Source organism: Heptranchias perlo, chromosome 3 (assembly GCF_035084215.1).
Source record: "Heptranchias perlo isolate sHepPer1 chromosome 3, sHepPer1.hap1, whole genome shotgun sequence".
Taxonomy (NCBI): Eukaryota; Metazoa; Chordata; class Chondrichthyes; order Hexanchiformes; family Hexanchidae; genus Heptranchias; species Heptranchias perlo.
Window position 1 is genome coordinate 116,028,077 of NC_090327.1, and position 13,821 is coordinate 116,041,897.

Sequence of the window (13,821 nt, forward strand, 5' to 3'; positions counted from 1 at the left end):
CTAACAGTACAGCACTCCCTCGATTATGTGCTCAAGTCTCTGGAGTGAGGCTTGAACCCATGACCTTCTGACTCGGAAGCGAGAGTGCAATCCATTGAGCCAAGACTAGCACTGACAGGGTAAATTTTCATGTCTAACACTCCTGAAGCAGAGTTTCACATGCCAGGAACACTTTGGGAAATTGGCTGCATGCCTGCATATGCAATGTGTGCCCATGGCACCCAAAGCTGTGCACTAAGAGCACTAAAAACAAAATATTATCTTACCAGATACACAGAGGAGCAGAGAGAGAGAACAACAGATATGTACAGGGAGAGAGAGAGAGAAAAAAAAACAGATGCACACAGAGAGAAAGAGAGAATAGATACAGGGATAGAGAGAGAAAAAAACAGATACACACATGGAGAGAGAGCGAGATAACAATGGATATGTACAGGGAGAGAGAGAGAGTGAGAAAGAAACAGAGAGAAAGAGAGAAGAACAGAGACTGAGGTAAAGAGAGAAAGGAAGAAAGAGAGAAAACCAAATACACATATGGACAGAGAGACTGAACCACAGATACACATAGAGACAAAGAGAAGGAAAAACAGGGAGTGGGTGTTTTTGGTCTTTAGTCAAGAATGGACATGTCACTTGGTGGTAAGCTTAAAAATAATTTTAGTCCAGAGCTTCAGGATTTTGCTTCAACATAATGAGTGTCCACCCCTGTGGATGGGTATAATATTTACATTTCCATAACACTACATGCAAATAAGATTTTCTTCATTTGTATTAAAACAATAACTTTCACTGCATCGAGTGCTTTTCATATCTATTGTTGAAGTGTTTGGGAACCATTAGTTTAGTTTGTTAGGTCTAAACATGAAGCCCATTGAGTATTTTCCTTTGTCGGTTAGCTCCGGGTTGAAGTATTGTTTAGTGTCCGACAGCAAGTAGTGCTGCCCTACTGGTGACAGTTGTGATATGTTCTGTGGTTCCTCCTTCTGAGCCTTGAGTACGTTGACATCTTTAGAATGCATCACTGGGTTCGGTATTTCTTTGAGGAAGCGTTCAGCTGAGCCTGGGTACAACCTTTCAGCACCAGCGATCAGACAGGTGTAGTCCCTCTGCTGGCGAAGTGGCATGTAAGACACCCTGTGCTGGGGGGTAGCCCTTTCTTGTCTCTGGTCGTGAAGGTTTTCACCTCTGCCCCTGAAGAACGGTGACAGCTGGAAATTAAGACCCTTGTGTGGCCCGCTGTAACTGGACAGGCTGCTGAAGGGGTCTGAATGGGTATCGCGGCTTTCCAGCCACACGATTCTCGGGCTGACACTGGGTTTCGACAAGTTGTTCGGAGGGGAAGAAGTCGCTGCTTGCATTGAGCTGAATTCATTTACCGTCTTAGACTGAGAATAGAGCCTGCGGAATTCTTCGTCAAAAAGTTCGACAATGTGTCCTGAAAAAAGGGTGATAAAGTTCCTGTGGACCTGACCTGATAACCAAGTAAAACTGTGAAGAGAGATAAAAGAGATCAAAGTTTGACTGCAGTTGCTTTTTTAAAACAAAATAATAAAATGCTTAATATATTTTGCCACAAAATTTGCCAATTAAAGACAACATTTTTTGTAATGTTATTTTTGCTGCATTAGGCATCAGCCATGGCTCAATGAGTAGCACTCTCACCTCTGAGTCAGAAGGCCATCAGTTCAAGTCCCACTCTGGAGACTTGAGCACATAATCCAGGCTGATGCTTCAGTGCAGTACTGAGGGAGTGCTTATAAATCTTATCAATACCAGTTTTAAAAATATCAGTAAATGCTGCCAATTGAAGGAGGTTCCTCTTATTTTGTTGGTCCACAATAATTTTATGTGGTAATGTACAGAACTTACAGAAAGGAGTCTGAAGAGATGAAATCCCTTACCAGTAATATCATCACTGGTGCAATTAGAGAGACAAAGTCAGCATTTGAGGACACACAAAAAGACCAATGTTATGTCAAAACAGACCAACAAATCAATGATATGATTCACTCTCAAATATCAGTGTTCTTGCAAGATTCTGGAGTAGATTTTGAACTTGCCACCCAGATGTAAAGATTGTGGTTTTGGATCGGCCGCCCGTTTGTAGAAATCACCTGATTTTCATTTCCACAATGGAAAAGAATCAACCGCACTGTGTCATATACCTCATGTAAGGTCGCTAATTCTGCTTGGACGTATTCCTGGAGGTTTCATCACATGACCTCCTGCCTCCAACCGCCCCGCCCCCATGCTCCCGCCATTGGCTCCCAGCATGTCCATCCTCGCGGTGCCCCGCCTTCCCACAGCCAATCGGAAAGAAAACAGACTCTTCATTACCTGATTGGATGATTCTTGACTGTGCGTCAAACAGCCTTTTTCCCATCTCCAATAATTTTAATAACTAATAAACAAAAGTGTTCAAAGAAAATGTATAAAACACACCATTGTTTCTAATGCCTCGACAACTTTTCTCCTGAGTTGCTCCTGGAGATTAGTCTTTAAATCCTGGAGACTCCAGGGCAATTCTGGAGGGTTGCCAACACTAACCCCATGTCACCTATTGCTACTCGCACTAACTAGAAACACACTGAACTGAAGATGTGTGTGGGCAGATTAAAGATCCACTCACCTGTAGGATCCTGCTAACACATACAGACAGTCGATGATGATAAATTTTTCTTGAACTTGGCCTGAGAATTTTTTTCCAGATTTTGTACAGTACACGTCACCACACACTTGTCGGACTCCTATATTCTGCACCACACATCACACGAGAGAGACAGAGAGAGAGAGAGATGGGTTTATCAAGAGAATGCAGCAAAAAAGTTTATATTTTAACGACACATGCAGTGGCATGTACTGCGATGCGCTTTGTACTGTTAGAAGTGTGAAAGTGTCAATTGCGGTTTACAGTTACATATCTTGTCTCAATTATTTGCCGGTTTTCAATATAAGCAGTTTATTCCAGTCTGTAACCTCCGCCAGCCCTACAACCCTCCGGGATCTCTGCGCTCCTCCAATTCTGGCCTCTTGTGCATCCCTGATTTTCATCGCTCCACCATTGGCGGCCGTGCCTTCAGCTGCCTAGTCCCTAAGCTCTGGAATTCCCTCCCTAAACCTCTCCACCTCTCTACCACTCTCTCCTCCTTTAAGATGCTCCTTAAAACCTACCTCTTTGACCAAGCTTTTGGTCACCTGTCCTAATATTTTATGTGGTTCGGTGTCAAGTTTTGTTTGTTAATGCTCCTGTGAAGCGCCTTGGGACATTTTACTACGTTAAAGACACTATATAAATGCAAGTTGTTGTTGTAATTAGCCGGTATTCCCACATAAGAGAAAAGTAGTTACTATGTTTGGCTGAACTCTTGGGAGGATTTAGGAGTGTTTTCTAATACACAATTAATTATGAGGTGAATCAGATATTGTAAATGTTTTACTATTTCTACTGCCATGGTGACAGTACGAACGTGAAAGCCTGTTTTGTCTCGGTGTCCCTGGGCTAAGAAGGGGAAGGGTCAGCCAGCTGTTGAATGATATTTAGTGACCTTATTGGAAACATGTGTGGGTGGAGTGAGGACAGATTTGGGTTTGGGCTGGTGATATCTACCGTGGCCAAACAGTCTGTTGACACCGACTGGCCCGTTCACACTGTCAATGGCCACTTGGGTGTGACATGAGAGGGTTACTGGTTACTTGTGGAACAGTGTCCCAGCAAGAATCAGCACTTTTAGGGTAGCAGGGAGCAAAACTGCAGGAGGAATATATCCTCAGAAAAGGCTCAATGCAGTAGTAAAGATATAACTTATCTTTGGCTTGCCACTTCTCGCCCCTCCTCTGACTTCTTACTCGGGTTCAGTTCCATAAGAACTGGTCACTCTCCCATGCCTTGACCAAGTGGTCATTATTCATGTCAGCCATGGCTCAGTGGGTAGCACACTCGCTGCTGAGTTAGAAAGTCGTGGGTTCATAGGCCCACTCCAAAGTGTTGAGCATGTAATCCAGGCTGACACTCCAGTGAAGTACTGAGGGAGTGCTGCACTATCGGAGGTGCAGTCTTTTGGATGAGACATTAAGCTGAGGCCCCGTCTGCTCTCTCAGGTAGATGTAAAAGGTCCCACGGCATTATTTTGAAGAAGAGCAGGGGTGTCCTGGCCAATATTTATCCCTCAATCAACATCACTAATACAGATTATCTGGTCATTATCTCAATGCTGTTTGTGGGACCTTGCTGTGTGCAAATTGGCTGCCGCATTTCCTACATTACAACAGTGACTACACTTCAAAAGTACTTCATTGGCTGTAAAGCACTTTGAGACATCCTGAGTTTGTGAAAGCTGCTATAGAAATACAGGTCTTTCTTTCTATGTGTGAGCCCACATATATATACAATATGTATTGGGCAGTATTAAACAGGATTATTTTATTCTTTAATAGGCTGACAAAACACATACCTTTAGGTGGCTGCTCTTTATCTGGAGTTTTTCACACATTTCAGTGAAATATTGTAAAGAGTGGTGGTCCAGTAGCAAGTAGACAGTGACGCTGCGTTTATTGGCTGCTTCTAGCACATCACAGAAGATATCAATGTCAGTGAATATGTCCATCACAATAGCTATCAGCTGGGGAAGAGAAAGTTATAAACATCAGCTTCATGGTCAAAAGTTTAACTTTGATTTCAGTTACGTGGAGAATCTAGAGAAGCTGGGATTGTTCTCCTTAAAGCAGGAAGGATTAATGGGAGATTTAATAGAGGTGTCTAAAATTATGAAGGGTTTTGATAGGAGAGTAAGGAGAAACTGCTTCCACTGACAGGAGGGTCGGTAACCAGAGGACACAGATTTACGGTAATTGGCAAAAGAACCAGAGGGGAATTGAGGAGAAATTTTTTTACGCAGCGAGTTGTTATGATCTGGAATGCACTGCCTGAAAGGGTGGTGGAAGCAGATTCAGTAGTAACTTTCAAAAGGGAATTGGATAAATACTTGAAAAGGAACAACGTGCAGGGCTACGGGGAAAGAGCGGGGGAGTGGGACTAATTGGATAGCTCTTTCAAAGAGTCACCACAGGCACGATGGGTCGAATGTCCTCCTGTGTTGTATGATTCTATGATTGCTAGGAGAGGCCATTGGTGTTGGCAATAGAATGTCTCGCTGCTGCATTAGGGGATAGACTTCTGAGTCTGTCGTTAAGGAAAATTGCTGAGACAGAGTAACGGCAGTTTTACTCTACATCTGACTACGCTGTGTCTGATACAAAATTCTTAAAGTTGACAGTTGGTGTCCAAAATGGAAGAAAAACATCTCAATAAATGGAAATGAGAATCAGGGCAATTTCTAAAATGGGCAGTCAATCTGCATCGTCAGTTTATGCCAGGGCGACAAGTTGAAAATCTACCCCTTTGGAAACATTTGGGTCTTTTAAGTTTGTAATCTTGGGGTTAAATTTAAAGATACGCCCAAGACGGGCGTGAAGTCAAGGGTGTGTCAGGGGTGTGTCAGGGGCGTGTCAGGGATGTGCAAGGGGTGTGCCAGGGGTGTGTCAAGGGTGTGTCGAGGGTGTGCTAGGGGTGTGTCAGGGGTGTGTCAGGGGTGTGCCAGGGGTGTGTCAAGGGTGTGCAAGGGGTGTGTCAGGGGTGTGTCAGGGGTATATCATGGGTGTGTCAGGGGTGAGTCAGAGGTATGTCAGGGGTGTGTCAGGGGTGTGTCAGAGGTATGTCAGGGGTGTGTCAGGGGTGTGCCCACCTGAAACCTTCAATGTCAGGCCTGAAACGTTATTAGTTTTGGGCCTCATTATATTACAGCCGGTGAGCTGCCTAGCACTCAATGAGCATGAGGAGGGGCAGCTCACCACATCGGGGCGGGAGGGGGGGGCAGCTCACCACATCGGGGCGGGAGGGGGGGGCAATATTCTGGCAACCCATGAGCGAACCCAGTCGGAACCTGGCAATGAAAGAGGAGGGAGGCCCATCTGGGCAGGTTCCAACCCAGCGATTATCAGCGGGCTGCAGTATTTTGTGTAGGACCAGGAGGAGTACTCCTGCTCCTCACTGGCCATGCATAAATCCCCCCCCCCAAAAAAATGTTCCAGGCCCATTTTAGAGTGCCCTCATATGGTCATAGGAACAGGAGGAGGCCATTCAGCCCCTCGAGTCAATTAGATTATTGCTGATCTGCATCTTAACTCCATTTGCCCCCCTTAATTCCCTTACCTCACAAAAACCTATCAATTACAGTTTTGAAATTTTCAATGGACCCCCAGCCTCAACAGCTTTTTGGGGAGAGAGTTCCAGATTTCCACTATCCTTTGTGTGAAGAAGTGCTTCCTGACATCACCCCTCAATGGCCTAGCTCTAATTTTAAAGTTATGCCCCTTTGTTCTTCACTCCCCCACCAGAGGAAATAGTTTCTCTCTATCTGCCCTATAAAATCCTTTAATCATCTGAAACACATCTTAAAGTCTCATCAGATGGGCTTTGGGCATCCAAAAATTACTGGGTATATGGTGCAGGTGACAGCTGAAAATCGCCCCCTAGTGTTTTAATTACCATTTTTGTGCTATGTCTTTTTGGGCGTATTTTATTGTGAATTTGCAAAATATTTGGCATATAATAAAAAGTGAGTACTGGAAAACTAAAAATCATCAGTTTCCTATTTTAGCATATTGCAATGTTAAAAATGGTTCATTGATATTTTTAATTTCCATTATTCCCTATCCAGCTTAACATATGTAAAGAATCTTACAACACCAGGTTATAGTCCAACAGTTTTATTTGAAAATCACAAGCTTTCGGAGATTATCTCCTTCGTCAGGTGAGTGAGTGGGATTCCTTGAACGTTTCGCATTTATAGTCAGAGAACAATACCTGATGATTACAGATAATCTTTCCAACTGCCCATTGTCAAGGCAATGAAAGTGTTCAGACAGAGAGATGTTACCTACAAATGGCCAGAACAAAAGACAGAGAGAGAGAGGGAGAAACATCCGAAAGGAAGAGAAAGACAGAGAATGACCCGTTGTATTAAAAACAGATAACTTTTTTTCGCTGGTGGGGTTACGTGTAGCGTGACATGAACCCAAGATCCCGGTTGAGGCCGTCCTCATGGGTGCGGAACTTGGCTATCAATTTCTGCTCGACGATTTTGCGTTGTCGTGTGTCTCGAAGGCTGCCTTGGCCGTTCTCCAAGGCGGCCTTCGAGACACACGACAACGCAAAATCGTCGAGCAGAAATTGATAGCCAAGTTCCGCACCCATGAGGACGGCCTCAACCGGGATCTTGGGTTCATGTCACGCTACACGTAACCCCACCAGCGAATAAAAGTTATCTGTTTTTAATACAACGGGTCATTCTCTGTCTTTCTCTTCCTTTCGGATGTTTCTCCCTCTCTCTGTCTTTTGTTCTGGCCGTTTGTATATTCAGTGGTCCTGTAGGTAACATCTCTCTGTCTGAACACTTTGATTGCCTTGACAACGGGCAGTTGGAAAGATTATCTGTAATCACCAGGTATTGTTCTCTGACTATAAATGCGAAACGTTCAAGGAATCCCACTCACTCACCTGACGAAGGAGATAATCTCCGAAAGCTTGTGATTTTCAAATAAAACTGTTGGACTATAACCTGGTGTTGTAAGATTCTTTACATTTGTCAACCCCAGTCCATCACCAGCATCTCCACATCACAGCTTAACATAAATAGCCAACTCTCCCGGTAAAGACATTAACATTTGTGTTACTATAGAAACTTGCAATAAAAGTGATTTATCTATTCAAAATACAAGTTCCCAGTAATCAATGGAGAATAATTTTTCAATAAATTAGCAGTAATGATGTTACAATTGAAAATCACGATCAGGACTGCACTGGCAGTTAACGTCTGCTCTAATGTCTGTGCTGTCTAAAGACTAAGTTACTCATATAAGTCACTACTGTTTTATATTCATGCTGTGTATCCTAATTTGACAACATTAGCCCAGAATTTGCTGGAGTGTCCCCGTTTGTTAGATTTTGTTCCACATCCTTCAGCTCAAAAATTTTTTGCTCCACAATTTGCTGGAAGTGCGAGCTGATAACGGCGAGGGCAGTGGGGCATCAGGGACCTTGATAAACGACCAGGCCAACAGTCCATCTCCTTAAGGCTTAAGGATTAGGAAAGAAACAGAGGAACGACAGAGAAGGAAATAGGGTAAATTAGAGTCAAACCAGGTACAGAAAGAGAAATAAAGAGAGGGAAAGGAAGATTGGATTAAGAGAGAGAGGAAAAAGAGACAGAAAAGAAAAGTAAGAAAAAAACTTTAAATTTTTAAATTTTAAATTTTAAAAACCTCTACCTGCAGGAATGAGACTCCACAGTTTCAACTGTTCCCTTTCTGGGCTAGAGAGATTGAGTGGCATTGTAGGAACATAAATCTCATCATTAAAAGGGCCCATTACACCGTTAAATATCAGCCCGAACGTTCTGCGGTGAGTTTAATTTGTGTTTGTGGCACAAATGCAGCAACTTCTTGAAAGTCACAGGGAGGTTGAGGGCGAGATCTCGTTTTTGTGAGGCTAACGGAGAGCGGCACAAATTGTCCAGCAATTTGTGGCGATTCGCAACTCATGGGATGTCTCTTCCTCATCACAAGCTGCTAGGTTATTTACACACTAATAACGGCGTGCACCATTAAACTCGCCGTTATTTCCCCAGCAAATTCTGGGCCATTGTCTCACAACAAACATTACTAAGTTGCTCTATAAGATAAAGAATTACCTCAGTAGCCTGTCTGATGTAAAGGCGTAAAACATCTTTGATGCTTTGCGATTTTTCAGTCTGAAAGTAAACTCTGATGTTTGAGGGTCCCTTCAAGTAATACCTTTTGTCTGCCATTGGCCACCCTTGCTCCAGTGCTGGTCCATTGCTGTCCGAGATCATTGGAAAGTAAGTGTCAGACAGGTCAGAAGTGACATCCGTAATCCCAGGTTTAGATTTTCCTCCTTCTAAAAGGGATTCCTCGAGTTGAAGGGGTTCCTTGGCGTTACTAATAATGTATTGTATTTCTGAAGGAGAGAGGAATCCCACCTCCCCCTCTTGGGATAGCACATTGTCATAAGCCTCAGTACCGATATCCAGCAGTGCGTCTGTAGCCAACCTTACGCTTTCATTGTGGCTTGGGTCGAAGGCAGGTGAGGGGACCCACGGGTTTTTAATCGCTTCCAGCCGCCTCTGAATTTTGCCAACATTCTTTCGTCGGTACCAGTCTGTTTTTAGATAACTTTGTGTGTTCATTCTTAATTCTTGCGACGAGGCTCCACTTCTACACCTCAGCGATAGCTGTATTTACAGCTGCATTAATACAGGAGGATAGTCCCTTGAGGAATGTCACGCAATTATGTATAAACAAGAGAATTACACTGCCCTAACTTGAGACAAATGCTGAATCAGGGTAATCACATGCTCAAAATATCATTGGGAAGCTGTCACATCAGATTAGTCCATAAGAACTTCTATTTTGAGAAGTTTTTTTTTCTCTCTGGTGTATTTTCAACACATGACTAATTTTAAATGTTGGCGTTTCCCTTTGTGCAATGCTTGACCAACTTGTGCACTCAGACTTCTCTGGTTGTCAACTTGAGGATCTGTGGTTATTTGTTAGGTGCAGTATCAGGTATAGGAAAAGTGCCCTTGTGACAGGAGGAGAATGGGTAAGGTCCCAGGCACGAGTCAAAGTTAATTCCCCCCTAGCCGCCCAGTGACTGGTATGTTTTTCTTAACTGTAAGATGATCTTTTAAAATGTTTCTGTTAGTTACTGAAATAATATTGCTGTTCAGAAAAACTTTTTTATAGTATAAACTCATAGTAAGCTCAGTGTCCATTACATATAGGTGTCAGCCATGGCTCAGTGGGTAGCACTCTCGCCTCTGAGTCAGAAGGTTGTGGGTTTACGTCCCACTCTAAAGACTTGAGCACAAAATCTAGACTGACACACCAGTGCAATACTGAGGGAGTACTGCATTGTCGGAGGTGCTGTCTTTCACGAGACGTTAAACCGAGGCCCCGTCTTCACTCTGAATATAAAAGATCCCATGGCACTATTTTGAAGAAGAGCAGGAGAGTTCTAGCTGGTATCTTGGCCAATGTTTATCCCTCAACCAACATCATTAAAACAGATTATCTGGTCATTGCTGTTTGTGGGACTTTGCTGTGTGCAAAATTGACTGCTGTGTTTCCTACATTACAACAGTAACTACACTTCAAAAAGTACTTCATTGGCTGTAAAGTGCTTTGGGACATCCTGAGGTTGTGAAAGACACCATATAAATGCAAGTCTTTCTTGGATTGGGAGCCAATGTAGGTCAGTGAACACAGGGGTGATGGGTGAACGGAACTTGGTATGAGTTAGAATATGGGCAGCAGAGTTTTGGATGAGCTCAGGTTTATGGAGGGTTGAAGATGGGAGGCTGACCAGGAGAGAATTGGAATAGTCGAGCCTGGAGGTAACAAAAGCATGGATGAGGCTTTCAGATATACTGAGTCTGGGGCAGAGATGGAGCGATGTTACGTAGGTAGAAATAGGCGGTCTTTGTGATGGGGAGAATATGGGGTTGGAAGCTCAGCTCAGGGTCAAATAGGACACCAAAGTTGCAAACAGTCTGGTTCAGCCTGAGATAGAGGCCAGGGAGGGGAATGGTATCGGTGATGAGGGAACAGAATTGGTGACGGGGGCTGAAGACAATGGCTTCGGTCTTCCCAAAGTTGAATTGGAAAAAATTGCAGCTCATCCAAGACTGGATGCCAGACAACCAGTCTGACAACACAGAGGCAGTGGAGGGGTTGAGCGAGGTGGTGATGAGGTAGAGCTGGGTGTTATCGGCGTACATGTAGAACCTGACATTGTGTTTCAGGTGATGTCACCGGAGAGCAGCATGTAGATGAGGAATAGGAGGGGGGCAAGAATAGATCAATGGGGGACTCCAGAGGTAACGGTGCGAGGATGGGAAGAGAAGCCATTCCTGGAGATTCTCCAGCTATGGCTGGATGGGTAATCGTGGAACCAGGAGATACTCTGGTTACAACTTTGTCATCTCCATTCTCCATACATTGTGTCCCATCGCTCCATACCGAAATCTGGTGGTTCAGGGAACTACATCACCACACCATGAAAGGAGATTATTCTTTTAAATTCCCCATGATGTGGAAACAACAGTTCTGCATGATAGATACATTAAATCAGCATCGCCATTATATGCTTTGATGGGAAGATGTCTGTTTATGTATAACATTCTACTGATTCTTTTTTGCTTCATACTCTCAGTTCAGACACCTGTCTGACGTGTTTGGATCATTGCTGCCACTTCATTACTAACCAATTACTTGCATAACTGATGTATGTATGAACTGACAGGAATGAACCATTTATGTAACATTTGGAGTTTGCTTAAGGCCATAAAGTATATAAAGCTGTTTGTAATTTGAGGTGGATATAAACTCCAGAAAGGTGTTTCAACAGCAGCCTGTCAACATCTATCTGTGTGCGTTAAGGCTTTGAGGCGAGCCACATACTGACATATTGGGATCAGCTGTACATTCTCCTTCCATACCCCACTATCATATATTTAACACTTCATTTAAAACTTCCATTTTGTATGCTTTATACAAAAAGGGGCTAGAATCATATTAGAACTAAGTTACAATGTTTAAATTGAATTGACTGACTAGGTTCATTTTTCTCTTTGTCTAAATTTCCACCCCCACCAGCTTTTCTCCCTCCACTTCCGATGGCTCTGACTCTCACTGGGGTAAGATTCTATGGATGTCCTGTACCTTGCCTAAGTAGCTATTTTTAGTGGGTGAGTCTAGGCAGTGAATGTTGGCAACTATTCAAGCACCCTTATCCTGCCCTCACCCAATACCCACACACATAATTTTTCCCATCTAGCCGAGATCGACTGTAGCATCTTCACTGTCACTCCAGTGAGATTAGTTGATTCGGCACAATCAGGGTCAAATCTGGGATCTTCCTGGTTTCTTCATGGTACCGTATCAAATGGGCTGATGTATTCGCCTGAGAAATCAAGGAGTCCACAATTAACTTTAAGATTATTTTTAAATTTCTGTTGAATAGTTCTGAGTCACTTATGAATGCAGATAAAATCATTGAACCAACTGGGTTGGATGAGTTACTGAGCCTAAAAATGCGTGGGAGCTGGATCAGCATAAATAGTTGCATTAATAACCAATGCACTGAAACTGACCTACATTGGCACCCGGTCCAGCAACATCTCCATTTTAAAATTCTCATCCTTGTTTTCAAATCCCCTCACGGTCTTGCCCCTCACTATCTCTGTAACCTCCTCCAGCCCTATAATCCCTCCAAGATCTCTGAGCTCCTCCAATTCTGACCTCTTGCACGTCCCTGATTTTCTTTGCCCCAACATTGGCGGCCATGCCTTCAACTGCCTAGGCCCTAAAGAAATTCCCTCCCTAAACCTCTCTCTCCTCTTTTAAGACACTCCTTTAAACCTACCTCTTTGACCAAGCTTTTGGTCACCCATCCTAATATCTCTTTATTTGGCTCGGTGTCAAGTTTTGTCTGATAGCGCTCATATGAAGCGCTTTGGGATGTCTTACTACCTTAAAGGTGCTATATAAATGGAAGTTGTTGCTGTTGAAACACGCCAGATACTTACTATTGCTAATTCAGCTCCCTTACACTATTGGCATGGATGAACATCCTGTTGTGCATTTGTATATTTTTTTGCAACTTTAAGAAGCGAATTTGCAAAATTGAAATTCAATATCCGAAGTCAGTGGAATTTAAATTGGACAATAAAAATCAACGATATTGTCGCTGCTTCCCAGCAGGAAGCTGATTAAAGCAATGTAAATGTGAGGAGCCAGCACCTGGACATTGCTCTCCAGGGGTCTGAATTACAACCCTTTGGTTGGCAAAGAGTTGCCACTTAACACCGCTATCTAGTTCATCTGATTTTCACCTGACCAGATGAGCTAGCAAGGTGTTAAAAGTGACAGCTAGCTAAACTGCTGGCTTTTTGTTTCATACTGCATGGCAAACTCAGAAGCTGAGCATCGTAAACATATTAAAGAGCTGTCAGAAAAAAAAAATCTGAAATGTAGGTTCTTTGTTCTATTTAGGAATATATAGCTCGAAAGTAGCTGGAAATGTATCTCTTCCTTGTGATCGTACAAACAGCTCAGCTGTTTGAAATGCCAGTGAGCAGAATGCATTATTAAATATAACACCAGCTGGTTACTGTAAGTTCAACAGTTCAATCTGCTGATTGGTATCAAACAGCTGTGGGGGAAATGAGGCTTTCCTGGTATTTAATGCTATATATTTTTCAGCACAATTATAAACCTACATTTTACTTTTTATTTCTAACTTAAATGAAGTTTACGGTTGAGAAAGGCATGGATGTTAGGGAACTTGGGGAAATAAATAGTGATGTCTTGAGGAGTGTACATATTACAGAGAGGGAGGTGCTGGAAGTCTTAACGCGCATCAAGGTAGATAAATCTCCGGGACCTGATGAAATGTATCCCAGGACGATATGGGAGGTTAGGGAGGAAATTGCGGGTCCCCTAGCAGAGATATTTGAATCATCGACGGCTACAGGTGAGGTGCCTGAAGATTGGAGGGTAGCAAATGTTGTGCCTTTGTTTAAGAAGGGCGGCAGGGAAAAGCCTGGGAACCACAGACCAGTGAGCCTGACATCTGTAGTGGGTAAGTTGTTAGAGGGTATTCTGAGAGACAGGATCTACAGGCATTTGGAGAGGCAGGGACTGATTAGGAACAGTCAGCATGGTTTTGTGAGTGGAAAATCA

At 43.3% G+C, this 13,821-nt stretch overlaps 1 protein-coding gene across 1 annotated transcript; it reads right to left on the reverse strand.

The window, feature by feature from the left end:
* Positions 1-471: 471 nt before the first annotated feature.
* LOC137307111 (protein FAM83A) lies at positions 472-9,263 on the reverse strand. The gene is made up of 4 exons (XM_067976435.1): positions 8,748-9,263; positions 4,452-4,619; positions 2,630-2,754; positions 472-1,488 (listed from the first exon to the last, which is right to left on the reverse strand). The coding sequence occupies exons 1-4, from the start codon at positions 9,261-9,263 to the stop codon at positions 837-839; spliced, it is 1,461 nt and encodes a 486-aa protein (XP_067832536.1). The 3' UTR covers positions 472-836.
* Positions 9,264-13,821: the final 4,558 nt, after the last annotated feature.